The following is a 27,587-nucleotide window of genomic DNA, read 5'->3' on the forward strand; positions in this document are numbered from 1 at the left end:
CTACAGCTAAAGTATAATATCAAGTCACGAAAAAGAAAACGAATATTTGTTCTTGTATTGTTCAAAATCCACAGTTTTATGTTTAGTTTTCAAATATTTTTTAGCATTTTTCTGTTTTATAGATTTGTAGAAAGAGTCATAGTGATAAAATTTAGCTATAGTCGATTTATAAATGCATGGTATGTAGCACATATTTGGCTGTTAACATTGACTCTTGAATTGCTCTATAGGTTGTCAATTTTGTAATAATAGAGACTTAGATAGATAGATATGTTTATTGTTTCTAATGAAAAATCATATAACAAGAGGTTGAGTACAAATTATTACACATAAATAGTCGACGCTTAATGGAGATTTAGTTACAATTATTCATTTAATATAAATGAACGCAATCTGAGTGCATTAATAAAAAATGTACACAGTTTCTTAATCTCAGTGGGAGAATGGGTTGTATTTAAAAACAGAAAAAGCTCTCGGTATTCTCTACAAATGATCGAATAAGGGGTGATCTAAAACACGAGTATAATGGACATTCCAACAAAATGTGGGAAAGAGTCTCTAATTTGTGTAAATTACATATTGAACAATTTTCAGTTTGGTCGATGTGATACGAAATCCCTTTATAATAAAATTTTATGTAAAGTTTAGAGCAAAGTCTGATTTGTGAATTATTAATGAACAAATTTTATTTAAAACATTCTTTTTTATCTCTTTTAGTTTATGAGCCAGAGCCTTATAAACAATTTATAAACAATTAAATTGTTTATAACAATTTTTTGACCACTCCGATCGAAATACACCCTCGAAATTCGTAATCAGCAGCCAAAAATCCATAATAAACCGTTGAGTTTGTCCATCAATATTGTGTGTCCATTGAAAAGGACACGGTGACCCCTCTGGCGCCTAGACTATTAGAACTAAAGAACTTTTAAAATATACACTAATTACGTCGCCACAGGTTTAACACACAATATCTTTTCAATATTGAAATGTTTCTTACATAAAATTCCACATAATAGACGGTATTTACTTATTATAAAATTGGAATATGGAAGGGAGGTCGTCTTTGACACCAAATTCAGAAAATCTTTTTTTTTTTTCGTAAAATATAGGGAATTTTGCGGAAAAAAAATATGAGGCTATCTAGAACGATATTAAAGTCAAATAAAAAAATGATGAGTTTAAAATTGAAAATATTTCTGAATTTATTAAATAAAACCTGCACTGGGGTCCAAATTTACCCCCCTTGGTCATCCGAAGGTTAATCCAGTGTATTCTATTTTGCGCCACTTGCTTCGAATTGTGTCCTTCAATCTTCTTAATGTCATCAGTCTATCTTATTTGTGGCCTTCCTCTGCTTCTTCTTCTTAACCATGGTCTCCATTGTTGTATTTCGTAGTCCCATCTATAGTACTACCTAGGTATTAATATTCTTCGCCTAGATATTCTACATACTGCGTAGATATTCTTAGTTTATCTCTTAACTGCATCGCTGGACCTCTTCTATGCCCTATTCCTGTACTATGATATATCTTACAGCTTTTTACTAATTCTAAGATTTTTCATATTGAGTCATTTAGCAGTTGATGAACTGCTTTAAATTTAACTATAATATTGTTCCTCGTCGTACATCCTTTCATTTAAATTACTTTTTAAGTATTCCTTTCTTATACCTTAATTTATTATTAACTTATTAACCAATGTATGAGCTCTTTGTTTTGTTCAGATCATTTGGGTAATATTTCATTTAATCTTGAGTGGCAACTATCAATCGTTTTCAAAAGGACTATAATAATTAGTGTTCTACATCATTGTCATTGAAGTAGTATTAATTTTATAATGTTGGACCTATGAGTATTTGACAAAAGAATCGACAGTGGAAACATCTGTTACTCGTACAATAGTATCCACAATACATATATCTTGTGCGGTTGTAGAAACTAGTATAAAATGAAACGGCTCGAATAATGTCACTAAAAATAAATAATAAACGGCCATGATACGTTTTAAAACGCCCTGCAAAGCCCAAAGCTTCGTCGTATTCGCGTACCAAAGATAGCAATAAGTTACGAACGACAATATACAACAGGAAATTTATTAAGGATTTCAGCTTCTGTCGAATTTATGTATTTTATTGTTTTGTTCTGTCGCTGAAAAAATATATTGCGAATTTTTAAAGAAATTTGAGATACGCATGTTGCCATTATAAAATATGGAATTACGTTTAGTCACAATACAAAAAACTATAATATTAATAGTTCTCAGGTAGAGATGATTGCACATTTCCCCTTTTAAAAACTTTAAACTATAAATATGATAAATAAGTTATACTTGTTTAAATAAATGATAAATAAATAGCATCTACTGCACCAAAAGCAAATACTTCAACTATAAGAATAAACTCATACATTGGCTAAAGACCTATAACAAAAGCTTAAATTTTCTGAAGGTACAGTGCAGACTTCCCTTTCTGGAAAATAACACGTGGGGATAATTATTATGGTTCTAAATAATGTAAGAGCGGTAAACACGTTACAAAAGATGTGTAGAACATCACAAAATGATTTTAGTTTCTACTTATAACTGATTATTTCTAGATATAATTATGTATAAGTGCTACCTCATAATATAAAAAGCGCAGTTGCACTCCTTAAGGATGTTTATATTGCTCTTCGATTATTAATTAGTCTGGCAAAAGGTATAAATAATCAAACACCCCCATTTTTTATTTCCTTCTCTGAGCTCTTCGCCAATATGTCACACGACATTACGTAGTGAATGCAGTTGTAGAGTTTTGTTAGTGAAAAAACCCACAGTTTGTGGTAAGTTGTTCCGATTAAAATATTTGGATGATTTAGATCATTTTTACCCTAAAAGTTGTTGATTTAGTGGCTCTGTAGAGGACTTAAAGATTGGTGAGGTAATTTCCGAAAACAAAATAAAAAAATGTGCACACTTAAAACATAATTTTGCTGACGACATCTAGAACGAAATTCGAATATCTATTACATATTTGCTATACAGAAACGATGTAATTTATTAAAATCATATTCAAACTTACATCCCCTGATTCTAGTCGCGAGAATTATTATATATCAAAGCGTCTTAGCAGGCTGTATGTATGTATGTAAGTGAAAATATATTACCTCTACGTTTCAGAATCGTTGACAATTCATCGCGGATGAAAATTTTGAAATAACACCCTGAAAATAGTGGTTGGAGATATTAAATTACAGTCTGTGTAGCCCGGGGATAATATATTGTACATATCCTATTTCGCTTGGAACATTTGAATGTTCCGTGAAAGTAGATCTCGAGCGTTGTAAGAGGATCATAATTTCTTGATATTATTGTAAAAACGCAGACATCTATTAAAGGCTGACATACGCGAGAGAGATCGTATTTGAAGGTAATGGAATTTTAGCCTTAAAGGGTTTTGTAAAGTATGTAACTATTTTAAAGATTTGCAGCATAGCGGTGAGACGTACAATCATTTTATCTGGTTACAAGGGAATATCCTGAACAGAACAGTTGATTTATTTAAAGCGACATATTTTTACGTAAAAATCAATGCTGTATTGAACATCAACTTCTATATCAAAAATTTTCATGATAAAAAAAAAGAAAAACAACAATAAAAAACATTACCAAAATAAAGACATCAACAAACTATATTCTAAGTGTTTATATGTGTATATATGTTTATATGGGATTAGCCACAGGTTGGTTGTAAAGACATTACATTATTACCTAAAAAATACTGACGTTTCGATTTCCACTCCCAAAATCGTTCTCAAAGAAAGATTAAACATAATTCTGTTAAAAGCTCAATTCTGGATAATTGTTATTGAGGTTATGTCATCATCATCATCAATGGTGCTACAGCCCTATGAAAGATCCTTGACCTTCCCAAGTCTATTACTCCAGTCAGTCCTATCCATTGTCAACCGTTGCCAGTTTGCTGCGCCTATTTTTCTCCCATCCTCATCTACACCATGTTTCCATCTGAGTTTTGGCCTACCCCTATTTCTACTTCCCACAGGTTGTGACAAAGATTCTTCTAGGAGGGTTGATCTGCTGTGATCTCACCAGCTGCCCTGCCCATCTTAGTTTTGTTATTCTTATAAGAAATACTACGTCTTTACCACCAAATATATGTTTATACCTGTTGTATACCTCATAGTTGTACCTTCTCCTCCAAACAGATGTCACCGAATATTCCTCTCAAGATCCTTCGTTCAAGTATAAGCAGAATGTTTTCATCTGCCTTGGAGATGGTCCATGTCTCCGATCCATATGTCAACACTGGTTTTTTAAGGGTTTTTTATATGGTTATTTTTGTTTTTTGCTTAAGTTTCTGCTTCTCATATGTCTACTCAGTCCAAAGTAGCATATTATGTTTGCTAGGTTATCCTTCGCTTGATTTCTTTCGTCATGACTTTCTCCTTGGTGCTCAGGGAGCCTAATTATGTGAATTTTTCCGCCACTTCAAAGGTAGAGTTATCAACAGTGAATTGGTGACCGATGTTTCTGGCTCTATTGTTGGGTGTTGATGCCATCATCGTAGTTTTCTCCTCGTTTACGTGCAGGCCCATATTTTTTGAAGTATTTGAGAAGGTAGTATACATTTCTTCTAGCTTGCGTGTTGTGCGGGCAACTAGGTCAACGTCATCTGCATATGTCAAAATTAGGGATGATTTATTAAAAATATTTCCTCTGTTGTCTATTCGGGCATCTCTGACCGCCTTTTCCAGAGCTATGTTGAAGAGGAGACACGCCAGCGAATCTCCCTGTCGCAGCCCAACATGCGTTTCAAACGCCTGTGATTGTTCGCCCTATATTTCGACTTTGCAAACCACTTTACGCGTTGTAGCTTTAACCAATTTTATCAGTTTATCAGGGATGTGGAATAGGGTGGGCCGAAAAAACTAAAATTATTTTTCTCAAGTCGTAATACCGCGGAAAAGTTGCGAATGTATGAGACTAAAAATGGGTAAGAATTAAAAAAAAATCGGTTTATATCTTCCGTTCGCGCATGAGCCATAAACTTTGCCGAAATTGGTAAAAAACTGATTTTTTGCGATAATTTTTAACAGATTAAATGTAGCGTGGATACGTTTGTAATAGCTCATTTTCTCATTCTTACTAACCATACTAACTAAATTTAACCGTGCTATTAAAATCTCTTAACATTTTCCGTTCGCGCATAAGGCATAAAAATAGCCAAAATGTTACAAAATTGCATATTTCATACACGTTTAATTTTTCGTAATTAAGAGTTTAGTTGAATGAAAATAATACTCACATATACATTTTGTTGAACTTGTATTGAGAACACTTAAAATAAACACACTTTAGACACATCATTTTCAGAACTTTAATAGGCTATTATTTAAAAATATTGTTTGTGAATATAGAAAAAACTAAATTTTTTTACGAGATGCAAGTTTTCAATTCGACAATATGGTCCAATGTCCACCAGTCCATTGTCCGTCCAGTCCATCTTGTATTATTTTAACACCTTTGTGCTATTACATAGTAGAAGGCACTTTGAACTGTGATTTCTGTGTAAAGTCCGGCATTACAGACCTTGATAACAATGTTGTTCTTATGAAGCCGTCGCGATTCTCAGCTCCGCAAACTTTTCCAGCGGCTTCTGCTACGAGTTTTACACATCGTTCTACAGCCTGTGTATGAACAGGAAATGACTTTAATATTACATCCCAGTTAGGGGCTGAATCATTCTGAATAAATAATGTTATTTCATCATCATTTATATCGTTTAATAATGGAGGAGAAGATAAATCACAGTCTAAGTAATGAATTATTTCTGAATAGTCTCGACATGCAAAATTTACTTTTAGCAGTTTAAATATTCTAATGTTAGATCTTGTTTTATCTAGCTCTCTAGCTGTCAGAATTCTGCGAAGTCCAAGCTCTCTTATAATGTTTTCTGTTATCTTGTGTCATGGCCAACAATGTTCTGCATAGGCGAAAAAAGCATTACGCTCAATAACAGGGTCAACAACCCTGTTGACGAAATATCATTAACAACAACCCGAAATAAAATTAATTATTCAGAGTGATTCAGCCCCTAACTGGGATGTAATATTAAAGTCATTTCCTGTTCATACACAGGCAATAGAACGATGTGTAAAACTAGTAACAGAAGCCGCTGGAAAAGTTTGCGGAGCTGAGAATCGCGAGGGCTTGATAAGAACAACATTGTTTTCAAGGTCTACAATGCCGGACTTTACACAGAAATCACAGTTCAAAGTGCCTTCTACCACGGGCGCCCATATAAAAATTTTCAGGTGGGGGCAGAAGTAAAGATGTTGCACTTTATATTTTATACACTTTGGATATACCATATATTATAATTTAAAGCACTCGAAAAGCCAGGGGGGCCGTGGCCCCCCCTGCTCATGGGTATGGGCGCCCATGCCTTCTACGGTGTAATAGCAAAAAGGTGTTAAAATAATACAAGATGGACTGGACAATGGACTGGTGGATATTGGACCATATTGTCGAATTGAAAACTTGCATCTCGTAAAAAAATTTGGTTTTTTCTATATTCACAAACAATATTTTTAAATAATAGCCTACTAAAGTTCTGAAAATGATGTGTTTAAAGTGTGTTTATTTTAAGTGTTCTCAATACAAGTTTAACAAAATGTATATGTGAGTATTATTTTCATTCAACTAAACTCTTAATTGCGAAAAATTAAACGTGTATGAAATATGCAATTTTGTCATATTTTGGCTATTTTTATGCCTTATGCGCGAACGGAAAATGTTAAGAGATTTTAATAACACGGCTAAATTTAGTTAGTATGGTTATAAAAAATGAGAAAATGAGCTATTACAAACGTATCCACGCTAAATTTAATCTGTTAAACATTATCGCAAAAAAATCAGTTTTTTACCAATTTCGGCAAAGTTTATGGCTCATGCGCGAACGGAAGGTATAAACCGATATTTTTTAAATTCTTACCCCTTTTTAGTCTCATACATTCGCAACTTTTCCGCGGTATTACGACTTGAAAAAAATAATTTTAGTTTTTTAGGCCTACCCTAATGTGGAATTCATCCATGGCTTCATACAATTTATTTTTTAGGACACTATCATAGGCCGGTTTAGAGGTTATGTTATATAAAAGTCAAAAAAATCGAGGTCTAAATGTACTTGCCTTTATGGTTGTAAGTAATAGCCAGCTTTGGCTGGAAAGATATGATGGTAGACGTTTTTAGGCCCTAAAATACATCAAATTGTTATTATTCTGTGTATTTTGTGCAATATTATTATATTATATTATATTATATTATATTATATTATATCTAGGGTGTTCGGTAAAAAGAGTATAAGTCAAAAATGTTCAAAATCTTATCTTTGCAGAATAATACTATAAAGGACTATATCTTTAACTTGGTATCAATAGAACAAGTCAATATGCTAATATAAATTAAATAAAATTAATTGGTCTTTTTAGTACAACTACTTAAATGAACTTTTAAGTTGGTAAAAACAGTTTATGTCAACTTATACTGTTTATACACTACGAGTTTGTGAACTATTCTTAGCTCTAATAGTACATGTCAACATGTACTGTTTTGACCATTGATAGTGAATAATATCCAAGTAAGGCGGTTGACTTATACTAAGGCGATCGCTTTCAGATACGTGTGTCAAGCTTACTAAGAAAATATTACTCTTTTCTGTACGAGATTTTCAAGAAACAACTGATAACATCTATTCGCGTTTTAGCTGATAATTAAACCGTGGGAATTTTACCAATTAAAGATACCTAACACTTATTTTTAATAGGGACAGCGAGAATAAGTAATACAAACTTCCCACGTAGGTGTAATTTGATAAAAATAGATTAGTAAGTGGTTTATTTTCTAGACCACTGTGTTTGCATTTAGCAAAAATTTGGTGGTTCAAATTTCATTCCGGTGTGCAGAAAAAAAAATCAACACAGAGAGATTACTTCGATTAAGTTGGTTGCAGAGATATATAAAAATGTCATCACGAACTAAGAAAATAATGAAGTTAATGAATATGAATGTTGAGAATTTTGCCAACAATACAGGTAAGTGTAAAAATGTTATTTGTGAAATTATTTACGCAGTATAATATACAGGTTAAAATAAGTACCTAATAGAAGATAAAGTGATAAATAGTTGTATGTAAAGAAAAAATTTGAGAAATTATTAAAGGCAAAAACATTACAATTTTCCTGTGAAATTTTTATCTAAATATGTATTTGTTTATATTCTCTTATATTTTGTTAATTAGGGTGTTTTATAGTGTATATTTTTAGCTTTGCTACTGAGAAGATTAGATACTTTCTGTTCTAATATGATTTCTGTTCTTTATGTACACAAAGTTTTTAACTAATTTCATTCTTTTTTTTTAGAAACTAATATCGCGAATGGACTGGGTGTTTCTGATAAACATGATGTGGACGACATATCTGAAGTTTCATTGAACAAGGATGGTCCCCATTTAATACCTATTAAAAGTAATTCAACGGATGGTATGTACAAAAATTATTAAAGGTAAACACATTATGCAACAGTTTCTCTCCCCGGACTGGTTAAATTTCTTCATTTTAAAATATATTTATTTCTTTTACAGGTGAACTGCTTGAAAATACCATAAATGATGGGCTAACATCTGCATCAAATGTGATTAATAGCAATATTTCTTCAGATGATTCTAGTGACGAGGATGAAAACTATATGCCGGAGAGTAGTGACTCTAGTAGTGCAGTTGAAGAAAAAATAGAAGCTGTTCCACAGTCCAGGTCTGAAAATACAGAGAGGAGATAAAAATCAGGTAATACCAATATTAATTCCAACACTAAGGGAGTTTATTCACGAAAAAAAAAAGAGCGGAACGTAAAAGAAATCGAAACTTTGGAAAAGCTTATGTAACAGCAAAAAATAAGGTAAAATTAGCACGCTGCATGAAAAAACTTGAAGCCTGTAGAAATAAATGCAATAACAAAATTTCAGAAGATGTACAAAAAAACTGTTTGACGAATATTGGTCTATGGGTGACCGTAACAAACGTGTTGCATATATTGTTAGCCTTATAGACTCCAAACCACCTAAAACCACTAGAAAAAGGAACTTAGATCCAGATAAAGAAAAAGTTCGCAAAGTGACTCATGTTTTTCATTTAAAGGTGAATGGCGCTAGAATTCAAGTGTGTAAAAAATGTTTTATGAACACATTTGACGAGACAAATATGTTTATTACACTGGCTCTTACAAATAGGGGTTCAAATACTTCAGGGAGAATAACTGATGACCAGCGTGGTCGTGATCCTTCTGCTAACAAGCATAATGAAAAAATTAATGCAGTGAAGTCCCACATAAAGAGAGTTCCATAAAATGAACATTTCATTTAAAAAACCTAAAGTAGATACGTGCCATAAATGTGATGTGCTGAGTAATAAACTCAAAGTTACTGAAAGCGAAGATGATAAAATTAAAATTAAAGATGAGATAAGTATTCATCACACTGCTGCAGACAATGCATATGTTATGAAGAGCAACGACACAGAAAAAGCAAAATGTGATAGTACTTTTAGATGCCTTACTTTTGACTTGCAGCAGTGTCTCCCGACTCCATATGTAAATTCCTCTGTTGCCTTTTACAAAAGACAGTTATGGACATACAACCTAACTATTCATGAGAATGGAGAAGGAAGTGTGGCATGTTACATGTGGCATGAAGGTGAAGGAGGCCGGGGAGGTAACAATATAGCTACATGTACTTATAAAGAATTAATATCACTACCACCACATGTTTCCAAAGTGACCCTGTATTCGCATACATGCGGTGGTCAGAACAAAAATTCACATGTTGCTATGATGTTTTTAGTAGCAATGCAAAATAATACTAATTTAGAAGTTATTGACCATAAATTCATGGTGAGTGGGCACAGTCATATGGAGTGTGACATTGGTCATGGACTGATCGAAAAGCAAACAACAAGTTTAAGTGTTCCAATAAGCCATCCGCACGACTGGTATCAGCTTGTGAGAACTACAGGAAAAAAGAAGAAATTCAATGTTGTAGAACTTTACCATGGTGATTTCTTAAAATTTTCAGATCTTTTGAAAAGTAACTGTCTCATGCGTAAAAAAGACACAAGAGGAAATCCTTTCAACTGGTTTGATGTGAAATGGTTTCGTTATACAAGAGAAAAGGGAATTATTTTTTATAAAACATCACTTGATGAAAAAGAGGAATTTCTGACGCTAAGTGTACTACGAAGAGGACAAACTAATGCTAGGTTGGTACCCAGCAATTTGTATAAAAGCACTCTTGCTATATCAGTGCAGAAGACAAAAGGATATTTTAGATCTTCTTCCTCTGATAAGTCCCGCATTTCACGACTTTTATAAAAATTTAAAGACAACTGATACTACTGATGTTATTCCAGATGGTGAAGATTCATCTGACGCAGAGTAATACTTTTCTCCGTTAACATTATTCCTATGTTTTTATATTGTTTTTTTTAATAAATATTGCATAAATATGTTTTTATTTATTTATTTTTTAATACACAACAGCTTTTTTGGGCTGAACAAAATAGTATAAGTCATCTGGTACGTGTGGTCCAAATAATATAAGTCACATTTTTTTTTGTAATTTCCATTTATTAAAAAAAAGATATACCATCTTCAAGATTGATGTTTACTAAGTAAAATAGGTAAATATAACAATTCTGTGTACTACGGTTAAGGAGATATGACAATTAATTAGCTTCAGAACAAAATTATTTTTCGTTTGTTGCTTCTCCTGAAAAGTTGACTAAATTGACTTATACTTCTTTTACCGAGCACCCTAGATATTATATTATATTATATTATATTATATTATATTATATTATATTATATTATATTATATTATATTATATTATATTATATTATATTATATTATAATATATTATATTATATTATACTATATTATATTATATTATATTATGTTATATTATTTTATTATATTTATTTTATTTTATTATTTTTTTTTATAATATTATATGTGTTATGCGATTCTGTGTTCGTAATAATGAGTTCTGGGTAAAAAATTGTAAATTGTATTATTATGTATTGTGTGTTAACTAAGTATAGTGTGTGATAGAGTGTGTGTTCTTCATTTTCTTATCCTCTGTTGTTGGCATGTTCTTGTTATTCACCTCTTCTTTATGTATTGCCAACCAAATTCTGCTGCATTTTGATGATTGAGAGTTTGCTACACATTTTCTTAATTTAGTAGGATGAGGGCGCTTCTTTAATTTTTCTCATTTTCCTGTCCTTCCTGATTTTTGCATATCTGTGATTTGTCGAAATCCCCATTATTTCATGCTCGTTAATCCTGACACTTCGATCATTTTAGTTTTGTAGGTCTTAATTATTTAAAATGAAATGTATACATTATAAAAAAAACATAAATCCTTTATAAAAGGTATAAGTATTCAAAATCCCTAAAAAGCGCTACATCACAATCAGAACTAGTTTTCGGCTGGTTTACCAGTCATCATCAGTGCTTATCTAAAATGAATATAACCTGATAAAATAATGCAAAGATTGAAATTTTGACTAGGGTTAAAAAACTGTCGGTTATACTCACGTGAAGTTTACATGCTAACCACCAAGATATAATTTTACAAAAATATGAGGGTCAAAGCCCTATATACGTTGTCCGTTAAGGAAACATCGGTTAAAGATGCCAAATAAAACATGGATGTTAGAAATATTTTACCATTATGCCCTAGATAACATCTGAGCTGTATTGTGACTTGATTACATGGTGGACATACATGGTCACAATACAGCTCAGATGTTACCTAGGGCATAATGGTAAAATATTTCTAACATCCATGTTTTATTTGGCATCTTTAACCGAAGTTTCCTTAACGGACAACGTATATAGGGCTTTGACCCTCATATTTTTGTAAAATTATATCTTGGTGGTTAGCATGTAAACTTACGTGAGTATAACCGACAGCTTTTTAACCCTAGTCAAAATTTCAATCTTTTCATTATTTTATCAGGTTATATTCATTTTAGGTAAGCACTGATGATGACTGGTAAACCAGTCGAAAACTAGTTCTGATTGTGATGTAGCCCTTTTTAGGGATTTTAAATATACCTTTTATAAAGGATTTACTGTTTTTTGTATTACATGGTATACAGCCAACTGCGGGAAAACTTTTTCCTTTTGGAATTTGTATACATTATATTCTATTTAATTTTACTTGATTTACATAGGGCATATTTATAGGTACTTGCTTATTTTATTTTATATATCGTAATACACATACACAGACTTAAATCAAATGGGAGAAATCAGCGTATTCTAGACTGAACGTATATGTACACTCCCTATCTGCTGTCCTTATAATGTTATATAGAGGTTATCCTATGTGCAAAAGTATCAAAAAGAATAACGACTGCATTACAGAAAACTATAACAAATGAGGAATTTCTCTTGAAACATGTCAACTACACGGTTTTTCGAAGCATTATTAAGACAGATTCCCTAATAATTACTCCACTATGTTCTACTGGTATTTGTGTATTTCTTTCCATTATCAAATACAAAAAAATCTCAATCGCGCCATTCTATTAGGATCCAATAAAAATCTCGTAATTTTATTTTCACTGGCGCAATGTGTGAAAAGACAATTAATCCACTTTGTCTTTCCATTGAAACCGGAGAAATAGCTGGAAGTTTCTATTTGTCGAAGTGTCTTCGCGGTATTCGAATCAGCTAATTTATTGGCTAACTATCCTGGAGAGGAACTTTATTTTAGTGGAAATTAGCCTCGTAAACGAGGGCCTCTATCCACCTATCTCTCGCTCCCAATCGACAATACTAAAGAGGAAGTTGTAAAGTTTTGGTTGTTTAGCTATTCCGAAGGACAGGTCTGATCGGAAAGCTCGGGGAACGGCTCTATCCTGTCGTATTTATTTAATATTCCTAGAGGAGAACAATCAATAGTGACGACCCAATTAACAGGAACTACATGCTTACACTTTACAAAGTTAAAACACCGTATTCGAAGAATTTTCGATAACATTATAACCATAACCGAATCAATAACCACAAGCTTTAAATTAATATTGATAATAATGAAGGTCTGTATTTATATCTGTCGCAAGTCGGTGTCAAGAGTCACCCCAAGGTACTTTGTTGTTTTATTGTAGGCGAGTGTGGTGTTTTTACCTCCATTTACGGAAATACTTTCCCACTGTGTCTAAGTCCGCCGTGAGGATATCTTCTGTTTCTTTAAATGACTTACACTTTGTTGCAAGGACCCGATCATCGGTGTAACTTCCTTGATCTGGTTTCTGGTCTATCAGCGATGTACAGCTAAATAGAAGAGGAACTAGAACAGATCCCTGAGGCAGTCAATTTATTCAGCTTTCTTAGGGGCCACTTCAATCGTTTGGTCGGCTAGCATGCTGTTGATTATTCAAGCGGTAAATTTACAGGGGATTGCAGGGAGGAGCTTGTACATAATGCCTTCTCTAAAGACTGTATCGTCGGCCGCTGTTAGGTCTATAAAAGCGGCTTCAGTTTTAAGTTTACTCTGGAGACCTGCCTAAATAAATGTGGTAAGTTAAAGAACCTAATCAGAGCGGCTTCTTTTGGGTCGGAAACCTGCCTGATCAACCGGTATGGTTTCAAGTCTTCAAGTAGCTTTAGACTAATTCTATTGTAGATAAGTCGTTCTAGTAACTTAAACATCACCGATAGTAGGGCTATTGGTATGTAGTTTTTAGGGTTGTTATCATTTGGTTTCCCTGGTTTTAATATGGCAATGACCTTTGAGCGTTTGAGTTCCTGTGGTGAGGTACCGGTCTTCATAATGTCGGTCTTCATAAATTCATAAATTCGGGATAAATATTGTCAAAACATGAGGCATTACCTGGCTTTACGTCCTTGAGAGCAATAGTAACTTCTTCGAAATTGAAAGGGTGGGAGTATTTGGTTTCTGTAGATTGAAATTTTAAAGTATTGAGCTCTCGTTTTACCTTGCTTGCATGTGGCTTGTCTTTCGGTGCTGTAGATGTCGATACCAGATGTAAGGCAATAGTGTTTGCGTTAATTCTTCTTTGTAGAGGAGAACAATCAACAGTGAGGAGACCTATGTACTGTACATGCGACAAAATACATACTGTACGACCCAATTAACGAGAACTATGTACTGTACATGCTTATACTTTACAAAATTAAAACACCGCATTCGAAGAATTTTCGATAAAATTATAACCGAATCAATAATCACAAGTTTTAAATTAATATTAAATTAAATACAATAGGAGAACCTTGATGCAAAAAGGGGATAAGTCACGATATGTAAATTCTTATATTCTCACTATATGTAAATTCACGGTATATAAACTCTATAGTAAGAGTCATATACAGCAACAAAAAACGAGCTTAAATAACAGAGAAATACAGCAATGGAACAGAACAATCATATGTTGGTGAAAAAAGAATACGTAATTTTGACTTACCCCCTTTTTGGATCAAAGGCCAAGGGGTATAAGTTAAAGGTAACTATAGTTCCATGATTACTTGCCTGATTTATCCCATTTTTGCACCAAACACTACCTAGGTAAATTTTGAGTAAAATAGTATCCATAACTCGATTTCGTTAACATGACGACTTATTTCCTTTTTGCATCAAGGTCCTTAATTATACTAAAGAGGAAGTTGTAAAGTTTTGGTTGTTTAAGAATTTCCGAAAAAATTGAACCCCTATTAATAACTACGTGCTTTAAATTAATATTAACAATAATAAAGGTATTTATTTACTTCCAGTACTACTACATGTCAGTTTATAACATACTCCGCCTAACGTTTTCCACTTCCAATAGCTCCTTAGTCTGGTCGTTAAATAGGCCCTCTTCTATGATTCTTTGTCTCACTTCTTTGTCTATTCCTTCGCTCCAACTTTTTCTCCGTCTACCTCATTTTCTCTTCCCTTCTGGTTGCCATTTTAGTATTTCCTTTGGTATTCGTTGTAAGTCAACTGGGGGATGAATTATTAACATACGAAATTGTTCTACATTTTCGTTTCCATCTTTTTAAAGTACTTTCGAGGTATATTTTAAATAAAATTGGAAATAGACAACAACTTTGCTTCCATTTCTTTGATTTTACAAATCCTGTTGTTATTTGGACCGCGTTATGCATAACTCGACTAAGCGCCAAATTCAAGTTTTTTGGAATAATGCTGCCATCTATCAAGTAATGACGTTACCTATTTGGGAAAAAATCACCAAAGCCTAGAAATCTGTATTTTGGAAAATATTTTACTTTTAGCTAAACGCCAAATCGACTAAATGTCTGTAAACATTTGACAATACCCGACTAAGTGACTTAGATTTAGCATAATAAGACTATGCGACATAATATTGGCGCTTGGTCGCCTTATGCAAAAACGGAAATCGGCGGGATTTTGGCAGCATTGTTTCCGTCTTGTTAATTTGTTAATTCAGTTCAGTCTGTTGAGCAATATAAAAAGTGTCGCGTTATATTTTTTATAAAAGTTGTGTTTAAAAGTGTAAAAAAGCGTGTAAATATGTTGCAGAGGACTGCTCTAATTTTAAACCGTGCTCGAGAAATAACAAACGAGGAGAAGGTAAGTTATTTTGTATTGTAAAAATTACCAGACATTATTTTTGAGGTGTAAATTAAAAACTTAAATTTTTACAGTAGTTTTGTTTATCTTTATTTACTTTATTTGTAGGAAGAAGGTATTCGGCAAGAAACAAGTTCGCTTCAGACTTATACCAACTTAGAACCGTTACAGGAAGTTGATTTTAACTCAGCAACAGATATTAGTGAGGTATGTTATTATTAAAGACCGGATTATATGTTCCTGATTTGACTGAAATATGTGCATATATATGTCTGAAATATGAGTAAAATATGTTGAAAATATTCCCTAAAAGTTTAAAATATGTTCCAAATATGTGGAATATGTGAAAAACATTTTAAAGTAACAAGAAAATATGCATTAAAAAATGTATAAAAGTTTTATTAAATAACGGTAAGTACATATATTGACAAAATTAACCTAAATATACGAGTGTATACCTATTTAGTACCTATTACTATTACTTACGTTTCTACATTTTATTCCTTCTTATAAAAACAATTCACAATCAAATGTTTTTAAATATTTTCAATAGTAAAATTATGCCGCCTATCCGTTAGTAGTAATTTGTATGTTGAAAATCTTTGTTCAACATCAACTGATGTGATTGGTGCAAACATTAACAATCTCCGCATTTAAATTGGTATTGACATCAAAATCGCCACAAATAATTTGGTTTGCTTCGTGTAATAATAATTTTAAATCACTATTTTTCTGTAAAGTTTCAATCCATTTTTTATTTATTGATTGTCCAATTCTTCCAGAAACTTCTTCAGCGTTTTCCTTAAATTTCTGAATTAAATTAAGGGACTCTTGTAGTGGAAACTATTCAGTTTCAAGATTGAGGATGGTTTTATAAACAAATCCATAATTCGATTTAATAAAACAAAGCTCATTGTGCAGTGATCTGTTTTCTAAACTTGATTTGCATTTTGAAATCGCACCAATATTTGTTTCTTCAAAACATAAAATTAGTTCTTTTATAGGGAGAAAATGTTCCGCATAAAAACAGGCAGCTTTTAAATATGTTCCCTAACTTGTGATTATAGGCTCCGGTGGCAAAGGAGTATTTGGTAATTTTTCTTTATATATCTGAATCCTTAAAGGCGATTTTACAAATATTTTCTTCACGTTGCTAATTAAACTATTAAATGTAGGAAATGAATTTCGAATTTCTTCCGCCACTCTGTCTAAACCATGCACCAAACACGTCACATGAATTAAATTGGGATATAAAACTTTTAGTTGTTGGTCAGATTTGACCATGTATGACGCAGCATCGGAAACCATAAGCAAGATTTTGTTAGCTGGAACAATGTCGGGAAGGAAAAAGTTCATGAATGCATCATTTATAAACCTAACCATTGTTACATGGTTAACTGTGTCAAGCTGTTTACAGCCAAAAATATGTCAAAATATGCCAAAATATGTTAAAAATATGCCAAAATATGTTAAAAATATGTCAAACGGTCGAAAATATGTTCAAACCATCAAAATATGTTAAAAAACAGAAAATATTCTAAATATGTAAAATTAAATTAGTGTCAAACGCCTTTAATTATCATAATTCGTCCACATCCTGAAGCGTTTGATTGTATCTTTGATGGTTATCGATATGCAAAAAACATATAATCCGGTCTTTAGTTATTATAAGTTTTAATGTTTAACTAAGTTTTGTTAATTTTTACTTATTGTTATTTATAGAAAGAAAGTACTCATACAGCAGCTGTTTCCCCAAAGACTTACAGCGATTTACAAACGGTTCGGGAAGTGGAATTTAATCTAAAATTACCAGACATAATTTATGAGGTATAAAAAACCAAATAAATAGCAGATTTCTAAATTTTTATTTACTTTATTTGTAGGAAGGAAGTAATTCGGATGGATATTCAAACAAGGAAAATGAAATAGGTGACGTAAGAGTAATGGATGATAATCAAAATCAAGAAGAAGACCGACAGTCGGGTCGGAAAGAATATCGTCAAGATTTAAATTTTGTCAACAGAGATATTAATGAAGATAACAATATAGTAGAGATGGAGCAATCCGATAAAGGAGAAAATGATGGGGAAAAGAATGGCGTAAAATCTAAAGAAAAAAAATATCAGGGCCGTCCAAAAAAAGGGAGAAAGAGAAAGTTCCCTAGTCAGAATAGAGAAATCCGCAAAAAACACTGCATTCAAAATAAATCATACTTTACACAAAAAGGAGAAATGAAACTAAAAAAAGAGTTTCGTCAGTATTTGTGCAAATGCGACTGTCTATCGAAAGTTGGCATTGAAAATGCTAAACAAGAATACGACAAATTTTATGAAGTAAGTTCGCATGATGCTCAACGTGCCTTAATTTGCGCCATGGTTCAAGAAGGTCCAATAAAAAGAAAAAGAAAACAAAATTCTACTAAAAAAATGCACTCCAGGGTGTACAATATTAATGGCCACGTAGTTTGCAAAACATTTCTGTTGCAAACCCTAAGAATTTCGAGTGCAAAAGTGGATAATGCCTTAAAATCAAAAAAAAAAGGATAGAAGGAGTTAAAGACTTAAGAGGAAGAGCAGGCGGAAAAAATAAAATATCAGAAGAACGATTGCAAGAAATATTAGAACATATTGAACAATTTCCAAAATATAAGTCTCATTATGCAAGGGAAAAAACAAGTTCAATGTACTTACGAGCAGACACTACATTGCCCATTATGTACGATTTGTACAAGCAGCAAGTTAATAATTCACCTGTGTCGTTTTCGAAGTACAAAAACGTTTTTTTAACTCATTTTAATTTCAGAAGAAAACCACTGAAAAAAGACACTTGTAACCTTTGTGACAAATTAGAAATTCTAATAAACAACAGCGCCACAGAAGAACAAGTTAAATATAAAACTGAGAGAGATAACCACATCGATTCCGCTGAAGAAGCAAGACAAGCTTTAAATGCAGACAGAAAGCGTGCAAAATTTGACGAACAACTTGAAGTATTGTGTTTTGATATGGAAAAAACACTGCCTCTTCCCCGTATACCTACAAATGTAGTTTTTTACAAACGCCAACTTTGGCTTTATAATCTAGGTATACATACAGCTAAACATAATAAAGGCCATTGTTATGTGTGGTTAGAAGGCGAAGCCGGCAGAGGGGCCCAAGAAGTTGGCTCTTGTTTATTTAGACATGTGTTGAAAGCTAGAGATATGGAGGCATGTAAACATTTAATTTTGTGGTCGGACAGCTGTGGAGGGCAGAACCGAAACATTAAAATAGTTTTGATGTTAAATGCCATTTTTGATGTGCATCCTTTACTGGAAAGAATCACTTTACGTTTCCTTACATCTGGCCATAGTTTTTTGCCAAATGATACAGATTTTGGTGACATTGAATGCGCCTTAAAATTCCAACAAAGAATGTATTCACCGGTAGACTACATGAATGTAATGAGTTCGTGCCGAAAAAAAAATCCTCTAATCGTTCACAAAATGAAGAAGGAACACTTTTTCGGTACTTGTAATTTGGAAAAAAGAGTCGTCAATAGAAAAGTGGATATCTTTAATAATAAAATTAATTGGCTTAAATTCAAAGAGATTTAACTCAGAAAAGAATGCCGCGAAAAACTTTTTGTTAAATATTCTTTCCACGAAGAAGCTCATGAGATAAGTCTACAAAAGAAACGAGGAAGACCATCATCAGAACTTTATCAAAATTTTAAAGAATCACTTGTGCTGCTATGGCCAGTAGAGATGTTGAAAAAGTATCTATTCGTTACAAAGTACTCGTTACTTACGAATACCGAAAGTAACGATTACTATACAGAGGAGCAAATCGTTACTTTGATTACTCTGATTACTTCTGTTACTTCGTACCAATCGTATCAGAGCGAGTAACGACTATTGTATCTACTTTGATTACTTTGATTACTCTGATTACTTCGTTACTTCGTACCAATCGCATCAAAGCGAGTAACGACTATTGTATCTACAACCAGTACACTTGATTACTTTCTACCAATCGTATCCCAGCGAGTAACGGACGGGACCGGTATTTTACGAGTGTTATCGATTATCGTTATCTGTATGAAGCGTTTAATGGCTGTGAGCGTCAGATCTTCACACTGTGAGGGTGAGGAGAAAATAGAACATGAAACAGAGGGAGGTATAATGGAGGTAAAATATGTAATGTATGTCATTAACAAAGATCGAATGCGAGAACCCTATATTTTTATCTAGATCTATATCTATACCTATACAAAATACCCACCTAATGAGAAATACGATTCTCGATATGATTACCGGTACTCAAATACAAAAGTAATCATAGTACCTAATCAAAGTAACGAATACTGTAAATGATTACTTTATACAAAAGTAACGATTTGTAACGAATACTCGAAAGTAACTATAATCAACATTACTAATGGCCAGATGGGAAGCCAATACCAGATAAAAAACTTGAGGATCTAAAATTTTTGCTTAGCCTTATTCCAAAAGATGCCAAAGAGTTTTACAAAAAATTGACTGGTGATCCAAATATGGAAGATGATATAGATGGGTTAAATGGACCTCTTGATTTTGATCTTGAAGATGATGAACTTTAGTAAGGTCTTATACCAATTTTGTTTTTATATCAGACTACAGTTTTATAAGATAGTAACTATCTTATGATACAACACTGTTGTTATGTTTAGTTTTACAATGTAGTTTTGTCATAAAACAATAAAAATATTCTATAAACCACATGTTTTAATTCGCATAAACCTCCCAAGCGACAGTTTTGTTTAGTAAACGACTTATGCAAATTATTAAAATGTTAATAACGAAAAAAGCAATACGCGACCAAACGCCATTTTTGTCTATATCAGCTAAAATATAATTTTAAAACTTTAAATAATAATACAACAAAATTCATTTTACCGTTTTTAAAAATATATCTAAAAATCAAATTTTTAAAATGTTAAATAGATTTTTCAGAACGCCATAAACTTAAATTCATTTTTCTCAAAAAGGTAAAAGTGGCGCTTGGTCGAGTTATGCATAACGCGGTCCATTTGTGCCCTGTTTTTATTTTTGTTACTGCTGTGCTTTTAATACATAGCTAAAATAAATACGAATGCAATTTCTATCTACAGTTTATGGATCCAGTGGCGGCTGGCCAGAGGAGGCAAGGGAGGCTTAGTCACCCCATAAATTTTTTACATATGCTACACTGTTTTGTTTATCTTGAATCGCGAAAAAGAACAAGCACTCTCACTATTATACAACGTGTAAATTCCATATTATCACTAAATATCCATATGCATGGAGCATTAGCATTAGAACGCATGATTGCGTCCAGTTTTTTATTATTATTGTCGGTAGGACCCTGTGTTATCCCGAGATGCATGAACAGAGCCGAGAAGCCGGCCAGCCTCCGTTGCTAATGCTACGCCCAGCGCAGCAAGCGTTTAAGGAGACCCGGTCTCCTAACAGTGGCATCTACGGTGCCATCACGCGCTGCCCGGAGATTTACCAACGGAGGCTAACTAGATTTTCGGCCCCGTTGCCGTTGTGTACATCTCGGGACAACGAATTTTAGGGTCCTGACTAAACATAATGAAAAAACTAAAAGTGCGAATTTTGTTATGAAATTTGGTATTTGGGATTAGAATAATATTTGGAACAACTTGTTCAAATAACTTTGTCGATATTTGTAACTCAAAGCAAAATATCGGTTTTTGGATTCGGCTGCGTTTAGAATTAAAAAAAATTCAGTTGAGTATCTTAAAAAATGTGAACCGTCAACCTGTATGGACTGCAAAACTTCAAATGTTTAGGTATTTATTTTGATATGCATATCTACTTACAAAGATGGAATTGTTAACCAATAAACGACACAAACTTTGGTATTAAATTTTTACAATTAGACTAATTATTTTTAAAATGATGTGATATTATGAAATTATGAATTATGATGATATTATGAAATGTAAATAAAAAATGTTCAAAAAATGTGGCCTTACATTACATTTTTTGGCGCATTTTGTTGTTAGTCTAGATATTTTAGAGTTAGGTATAGCCTCCCCTATTGTAAAAATCACGAGCCGCCACTGGGATTAACTCAATGATATCTTCTTGTAGCCTTTCGTCACCTTCTTTTAAAAATTGTTGTCTTTTAAGTTTTTATTATAGTTAGTCACGTCTAATTATAACCTGCTCACTTTTACCATTCACCATTTGCAGGAAATAAAAGAAACTTCAACCACCTTTATTTTTTGTCGAGCAGTGTATTAGTTATAGCTCATATTTAAAATCAGATGCCACTCACAATATAATACCGACTATTGTCTCATCCCCATAAAGTTTTATTAGCTACATTGAAATAGTGACTACAAAAGCTGATGATATATATCCAACGTCAAGTTGGCGCAGTCAACGTCGAAAGTTCCACGTCAAGAATGCACTAAAATGCATATCTTCGTTTTATTGAAGTTATAAAAACAATGTAAAGTTATCTAGCAGAAAATCCCGAGAGCTGAAGTCTCGGAATAATACAACTTTTTAGTGACTTGTGAATTTATAGGTCTTTGCATGTAAGTAAATGTCATATATTCGAAATCGTCAACGGATCATTGTTCATTTATCATTCCCCTTCACGTCGAGTATGTATATTACTACATACAAGATAAGAAGCAAGAATGCTGCATTGACCTCTATTTAAAATAAGTAATATCTGACTTCGTGCTTTGTCCATTTTTCTTATTGAATCTACTAAATTTTCGTATGTAGGTAATGTTGTCTGTAATATCATCTGAAACACATCTTAAGGAATAACACCATCTAGTTTCTTTGTTTTTAAAGATCTCATGGAAATTCAAAAGCAAAATGTTCACAAATCATAAGACTACAAAATGATTCGGATGTATATCCATCCTTGTACCTTAACCTCCCTACAGATGTCTTAAACTTAACATAATAAAAACATTTCTTTTCTTCCATCGGGTGTAAGCTCAAAAAAAGAAAAATGTATAAACATTTTCAATTTCTTTGCAACACGAAAATGCAGCTGCTGCATAATACTCTGGTTAAATCGAAGAGTGCAGGAAGAGTCTATACCGGTTTCGGAGGTCTTTCCCCCCTCATCAGTAGTCCCATATCCTCTTCTCTTTGGGCCCTTCCGAATTTCAAGGAAAGAAATGTCACGGATGAACTAGAGCCATCTACCGAAAACAAAGTAAGTTATCAATCAAAGTAGCACAGAAAACGACAATAAATATCGTTCCCATACCATCAGATTGAAAACACTTGGAATACTTTCTTTGGTTACACCTCCTGAGATTTTCAAAATTTATAAATCAAACAGGATGCCGAGGAAATTAAGATGAGATAATTTTAAATAATTCATAACTCATCTGCTCAGCGTGGTAAAAGTTACAACAAGAAAGATGCCTTAATACTCCTACAAAAGAGTAAATTAATAAAAATGTATAAACATTTTCAATTTCTTTGCAAAACGAAAATGCAGCAGCTGCATAATACTCTGACTCTGGTTAAATCGGAGAGTGCAGGAAGAGCCTATACCGGTTTCGGAGGTATTTTCCCCGAAGAGGATATGGGACTACTGATGAGGGGGAAAAGACCTCCGGAACGGGTATAGACTCTTCCTGCACTCTCCGATTAAACCAGAGTATTATGCAGCTGCTGCATTTTCGTGTTGCAAAGAAATTGAAAATGTTTATACATCTTAATTCATTTACTCTTTTGTAGGAGTATTAAGGAATCTTTCTTGTTGGAACTTTTACCACGCTGAGCAGATGAATTGTGAATTATTTAAAATTCTCTCATCTTAATTTCCTCGGCATTCTGTATGATTTATAAATTTTGAAAATCTCAGGAGGTGTAACCAAAGAAAGTATTCCACCTGTTGTCAATCTGGTGGTATGGGAACGACATTTATTGTCATTTTATGTGATACTTCGATTGATAACTTATTTTGTAAAAAAAAAGTTTGAGTAAACCTCTGCGTAACAGTGTAAATAAAATAGAATAATCTTGAATAATAATACAAAAACTAGCGAAATCTGTTAACAGTCTCGCGAGAATATCAACTGTCAAAATGAGCATAATTTTTGGCGGTGAAAAACTTTTGTGGTTACGTTTACTTTAGCTGTAGCATGATTTACGACTCGAAGTTTTTCAAAACATGCGAAAGATCTTTCCATAACGAATTTTGTTTATATTTTTCTCCACTTTACTCAGGTATACACTCCCAAGTGGACTTTAAAGAAATTCCAGGTCCCGAGCTCCGTGGTCTATTACTATAAAGCTCCTGCGATATGCTTCTACTTAATCGACTCCAGAGATTTAACAACATTAAAGCGGTTTTTCTTTACCTCTAAGCGATTCCGGAAAATTACACAATTCACCGAGCAAATCGATGTCCATCGGTTCGAAAATTTCAAATAAATTCATACTCTAGCTCGAGCATCGAGTTTTGGACTTTTCAAGGCAAACAATTCAACAAAAGGTGCCTGCCCCGTATTATACAAGTTTGTACTGGAGTTTTCCGGGTATATCTGAGTTTAGGTGAACAAAGAAGTTATTTCGTTTCATTTGTATGGACTGATTTTATTTATGTTTAAAATATTAAGGTATATACAAGGGCTATGCGTAAAAAGAGGTTCCCTATGCCTCTGATAAAGAGTGCTGCGCGCTGGGTGAAATCTGGCAACACTGTCTAATGCATTAAGTCTCCCTCTCTCTTACCCAACTACTTTGTACTCTCTGAATTGCTCAGTGTAGGCCCAGCAGCCTTTGAAGATGGAGGTCCCGGTCGCTGTTACTAATCGCCTCCTATCTAAATTTGAATCTTTGTATATGCAGTATGTGTGGTCCAAATATATATGCTTCTACCATTAAATGCACAATAATTCTTATATTCTTATTTGCACGAATCTGCCACACATAAGATATCTACATGTGAAGATACCTTATGCATTTATTTAATGGTAGTTAATATAACTAAAGAGTACAAAATATTTCCTAAAAAATATTTTATGTTCTTTTCAACGCCGGTATTACCTTTTTGAAAAATTAATATATACAGGGTGAAAGAATTGAAAAAGAAACAACATATTTTTACATAAAAAAAAACAGTAAAAACACAACTTCTGGTAAACCGATTCTTTTAGTTCAAGAGCTCGATATTATACATAAAAAACCTATATACCAAATTTGGTTAAAATCAGACTTTTCGTTCAAAAGTTATCGTGCTATTAGTCACATATGTATCGTCGCCATTTTGAATGCCCGCCATTTTTGTAAAAGGTAAAATCTGAGATGGCCTCATATCTAATTTTGAACCTTTATATGTGTAGTATATGTGGTCCAAATTATATGTTACCATCATTAAATACACAATTCTTATAATATTTGCACGAATTTGCCGCACTATTAGATCGATATGTTTGTATACGTTTTTACTTTCATTTCTATGTCAAGTTGAGATATGATATAATAATATGTTTATTGCTTACTTGGCAGAAGTCACGATGTCCTCAAAACACACCTCGATGTGTGTGCCCTACATTTGCGAACTGATCGTCTGTGTTGTTATCTAATATTCTATAAACAATATCGTAATCAATTATTTCGTATTTTAAAGGATTTTAGAATTATCTGAAATATTGTTTAGATGCTTCACAATGGTGTTCTTCCTGAAATAGTGTTTACCCGAAAATCCAAATAGACCAGAGCGCATCTGTAAAAATATTAGTACATTTGGATGTTGAGAGGTGACTAATATTTTTTTGCAGAAATTGCTTAAAAATAACTTATATAATAATACTTGAGTTATCCTACCACTCAAAAAGGTCCGGAACATTGTTTAAATAATTCAAATGTCAATAAATGAAGGAAAAATTCGATTTTTTCTTGGTTTTTTGATTATCATAAATATTTTGATTGACATAAAAGTTGCATAATTAAGTTTCCTACAATATAGAATTAGTTAAAATTTTTAAAAATTGTCACCCTTGGTGCAAAATAGCAATAATTTCCGAAAAAACAATAAAAAAACAAGTATTCGCATTTTACGTTTTTCAACCATTCTTGCTACACTTATGACCTTCATATTTCACCCAGAAAAACTTTATGATATAATAAAACAATGCTGTAAATTTCATTAAGATCGGTTTAATAGATTTTGCAAAATAAAGTTTGCAATCGAGCTTTCCCAAAAAAAAAATTAATTTTTTCAAAATCTTGCAGGACTGAAAATAAGGCAGAGAGCAAGTTGAATTTTTTTACATATATAGAAGAATACCGTACCTCTCATTTGCAATTTTTAAAATTAAAATTAGTTAACTACCACGACGTCAAGGATTTTTTTGAACAAACATTAATTTTCGGTGCTACGCGCAGGACAGCGGATACGTTTGCTCTGATTGGGCATTTAAATTACCTTTGATGATGATTGATAAATTTTAATTTTTAGTACATTTCGAAATAAATAAATAAATTTGTTTATTGCAAAATAAAAACACATACTCTGTCCTTTGAAATAATACTTTTTTATCAAAAACTTTCTTTGTTCATATATTTTAACTGGGAGAATAAAAGTTTATTATTTTTAAACATATGCAATTGTTTAAACAATATTTCACAAACAATAATCAAATTAGTTTGATTTTTGTGGAATTAAAATATTAAAATACTACAAAATATAGAGCAAGAAAATAATATATTAGATAAAGATTGGAAGAAATTTTGGTGGAAATCAACTTGTGTGAATCGAACACCGCTGTCCTGCGCGTAGCACAAAAATTAATGTTTATTAAAAAAATCGTGACGCCGTGGTAGTTAACCGATTTTTATTCTGAAAATTGCAAATGAAAGACACAGTACGCTTCTATATGTAAAAAAATTCAACTTGCTATCTACTTTAATTTTAGTCCTGCGATATTTTGAAAAAATGAATTTTTTTTGCAAAAGATGGATTGCAAAATTTATTTTGCAAAATCTATTAAACTGATCTTAATGAAATTTACAGTGTTGTTTTATTATATCATAAAGTTTTTTGGGTAAAATATAAAGGTCTTAAATGTAGCATAAATGTTTGAAAAACGTAAAATGCGAATACTTGTTTTTATGTTTTTTTTTCGCAATTATTGCTATTTTGCAACAAGGGTGACAATTTTTAAAACTTTAATCAATCCTATATTGTAGAAAATTTAATTATGCAACTTTCATGTCAGTAAAATTTTTCTAGGAAATGAACACTTTTAAAGTTATAATCAAAAGACGAAGAAAAAAGTCGAATTTTTCCTTCATTTTTTGACATTTTGATTATTTAAACAATGTTCCGGATCTTTTTGAGTGGGAGGACAACTCAATTATTATTATATGAATTAATTCCAAGTCATTTCTGCAAAAAAATATCAGTGACCTCTCAACGTCCATCTCAAAGCAGATGCGCCTTGGACTAAAACGGAAGTTCTGTTTACTTCGGGAACATTTTACCCCGTTTCATTATAATTTTTGTTACGTTGGATAAGGTATTTTCTTTACACTCAATTAAAATTCATAATATTTTTAATATTTTGGCACAATTAAAACAATATTTGCGCTGCAAAATTTACAAAAATTTCTATACAAACGTCTAATGATATTTCTTCTGGTATTACTTTGTTGTCACATTTATATTAAATAATTTTTGAACTAGCACATTTTTTTTCGAAAATGTGTATTTTAAAACACCTTTTATAAATTTAATTAAATATTCTGCTGCAAATCTTGTCGAGCTTTAATAAATTTCCAACTCATTATAAACTCTCCGTCGCCGTCTATCGATCCGGGAAGCACCGGACGATATAATTCCCGAAAGGAAATATAACGAAAGTAAACCCTAATGTAAAAAAAATCAACGCCATGCGC

The 27,587-nt window shown here is 32.5% G+C and overlaps 2 protein-coding genes across 3 annotated transcripts in view; both read left to right on the forward strand.

The window, feature by feature from the left end:
* LOC114334818 (uncharacterized) overlaps positions 1-27,587 on the forward strand; it is a 905,910-nt gene that overhangs the window by 225,105 nt on the left and 653,218 nt on the right. The gene's annotated exons all lie outside the window — the stretch shown is intronic.
* LOC126891613 (DNA ligase 1-like) lies at positions 15,617-18,233 on the forward strand. The gene is made up of 4 exons (XM_050660797.1): positions 15,617-15,676; positions 15,785-15,883; positions 17,399-17,503; positions 17,560-18,233. Exons 1-4 carry the CDS (start codon positions 15,617-15,619, stop codon positions 18,220-18,222), a joined length of 927 nt encoding a protein of 308 aa, XP_050516754.1. The 3' UTR covers positions 18,223-18,233.

The sequence above is a fragment of the Diabrotica virgifera genome, chromosome 9 (genome assembly GCF_917563875.1).
Source record: "Diabrotica virgifera virgifera chromosome 9, PGI_DIABVI_V3a".
Classification (NCBI taxonomy): Eukaryota; Metazoa; Arthropoda; class Insecta; order Coleoptera; family Chrysomelidae; genus Diabrotica; species Diabrotica virgifera.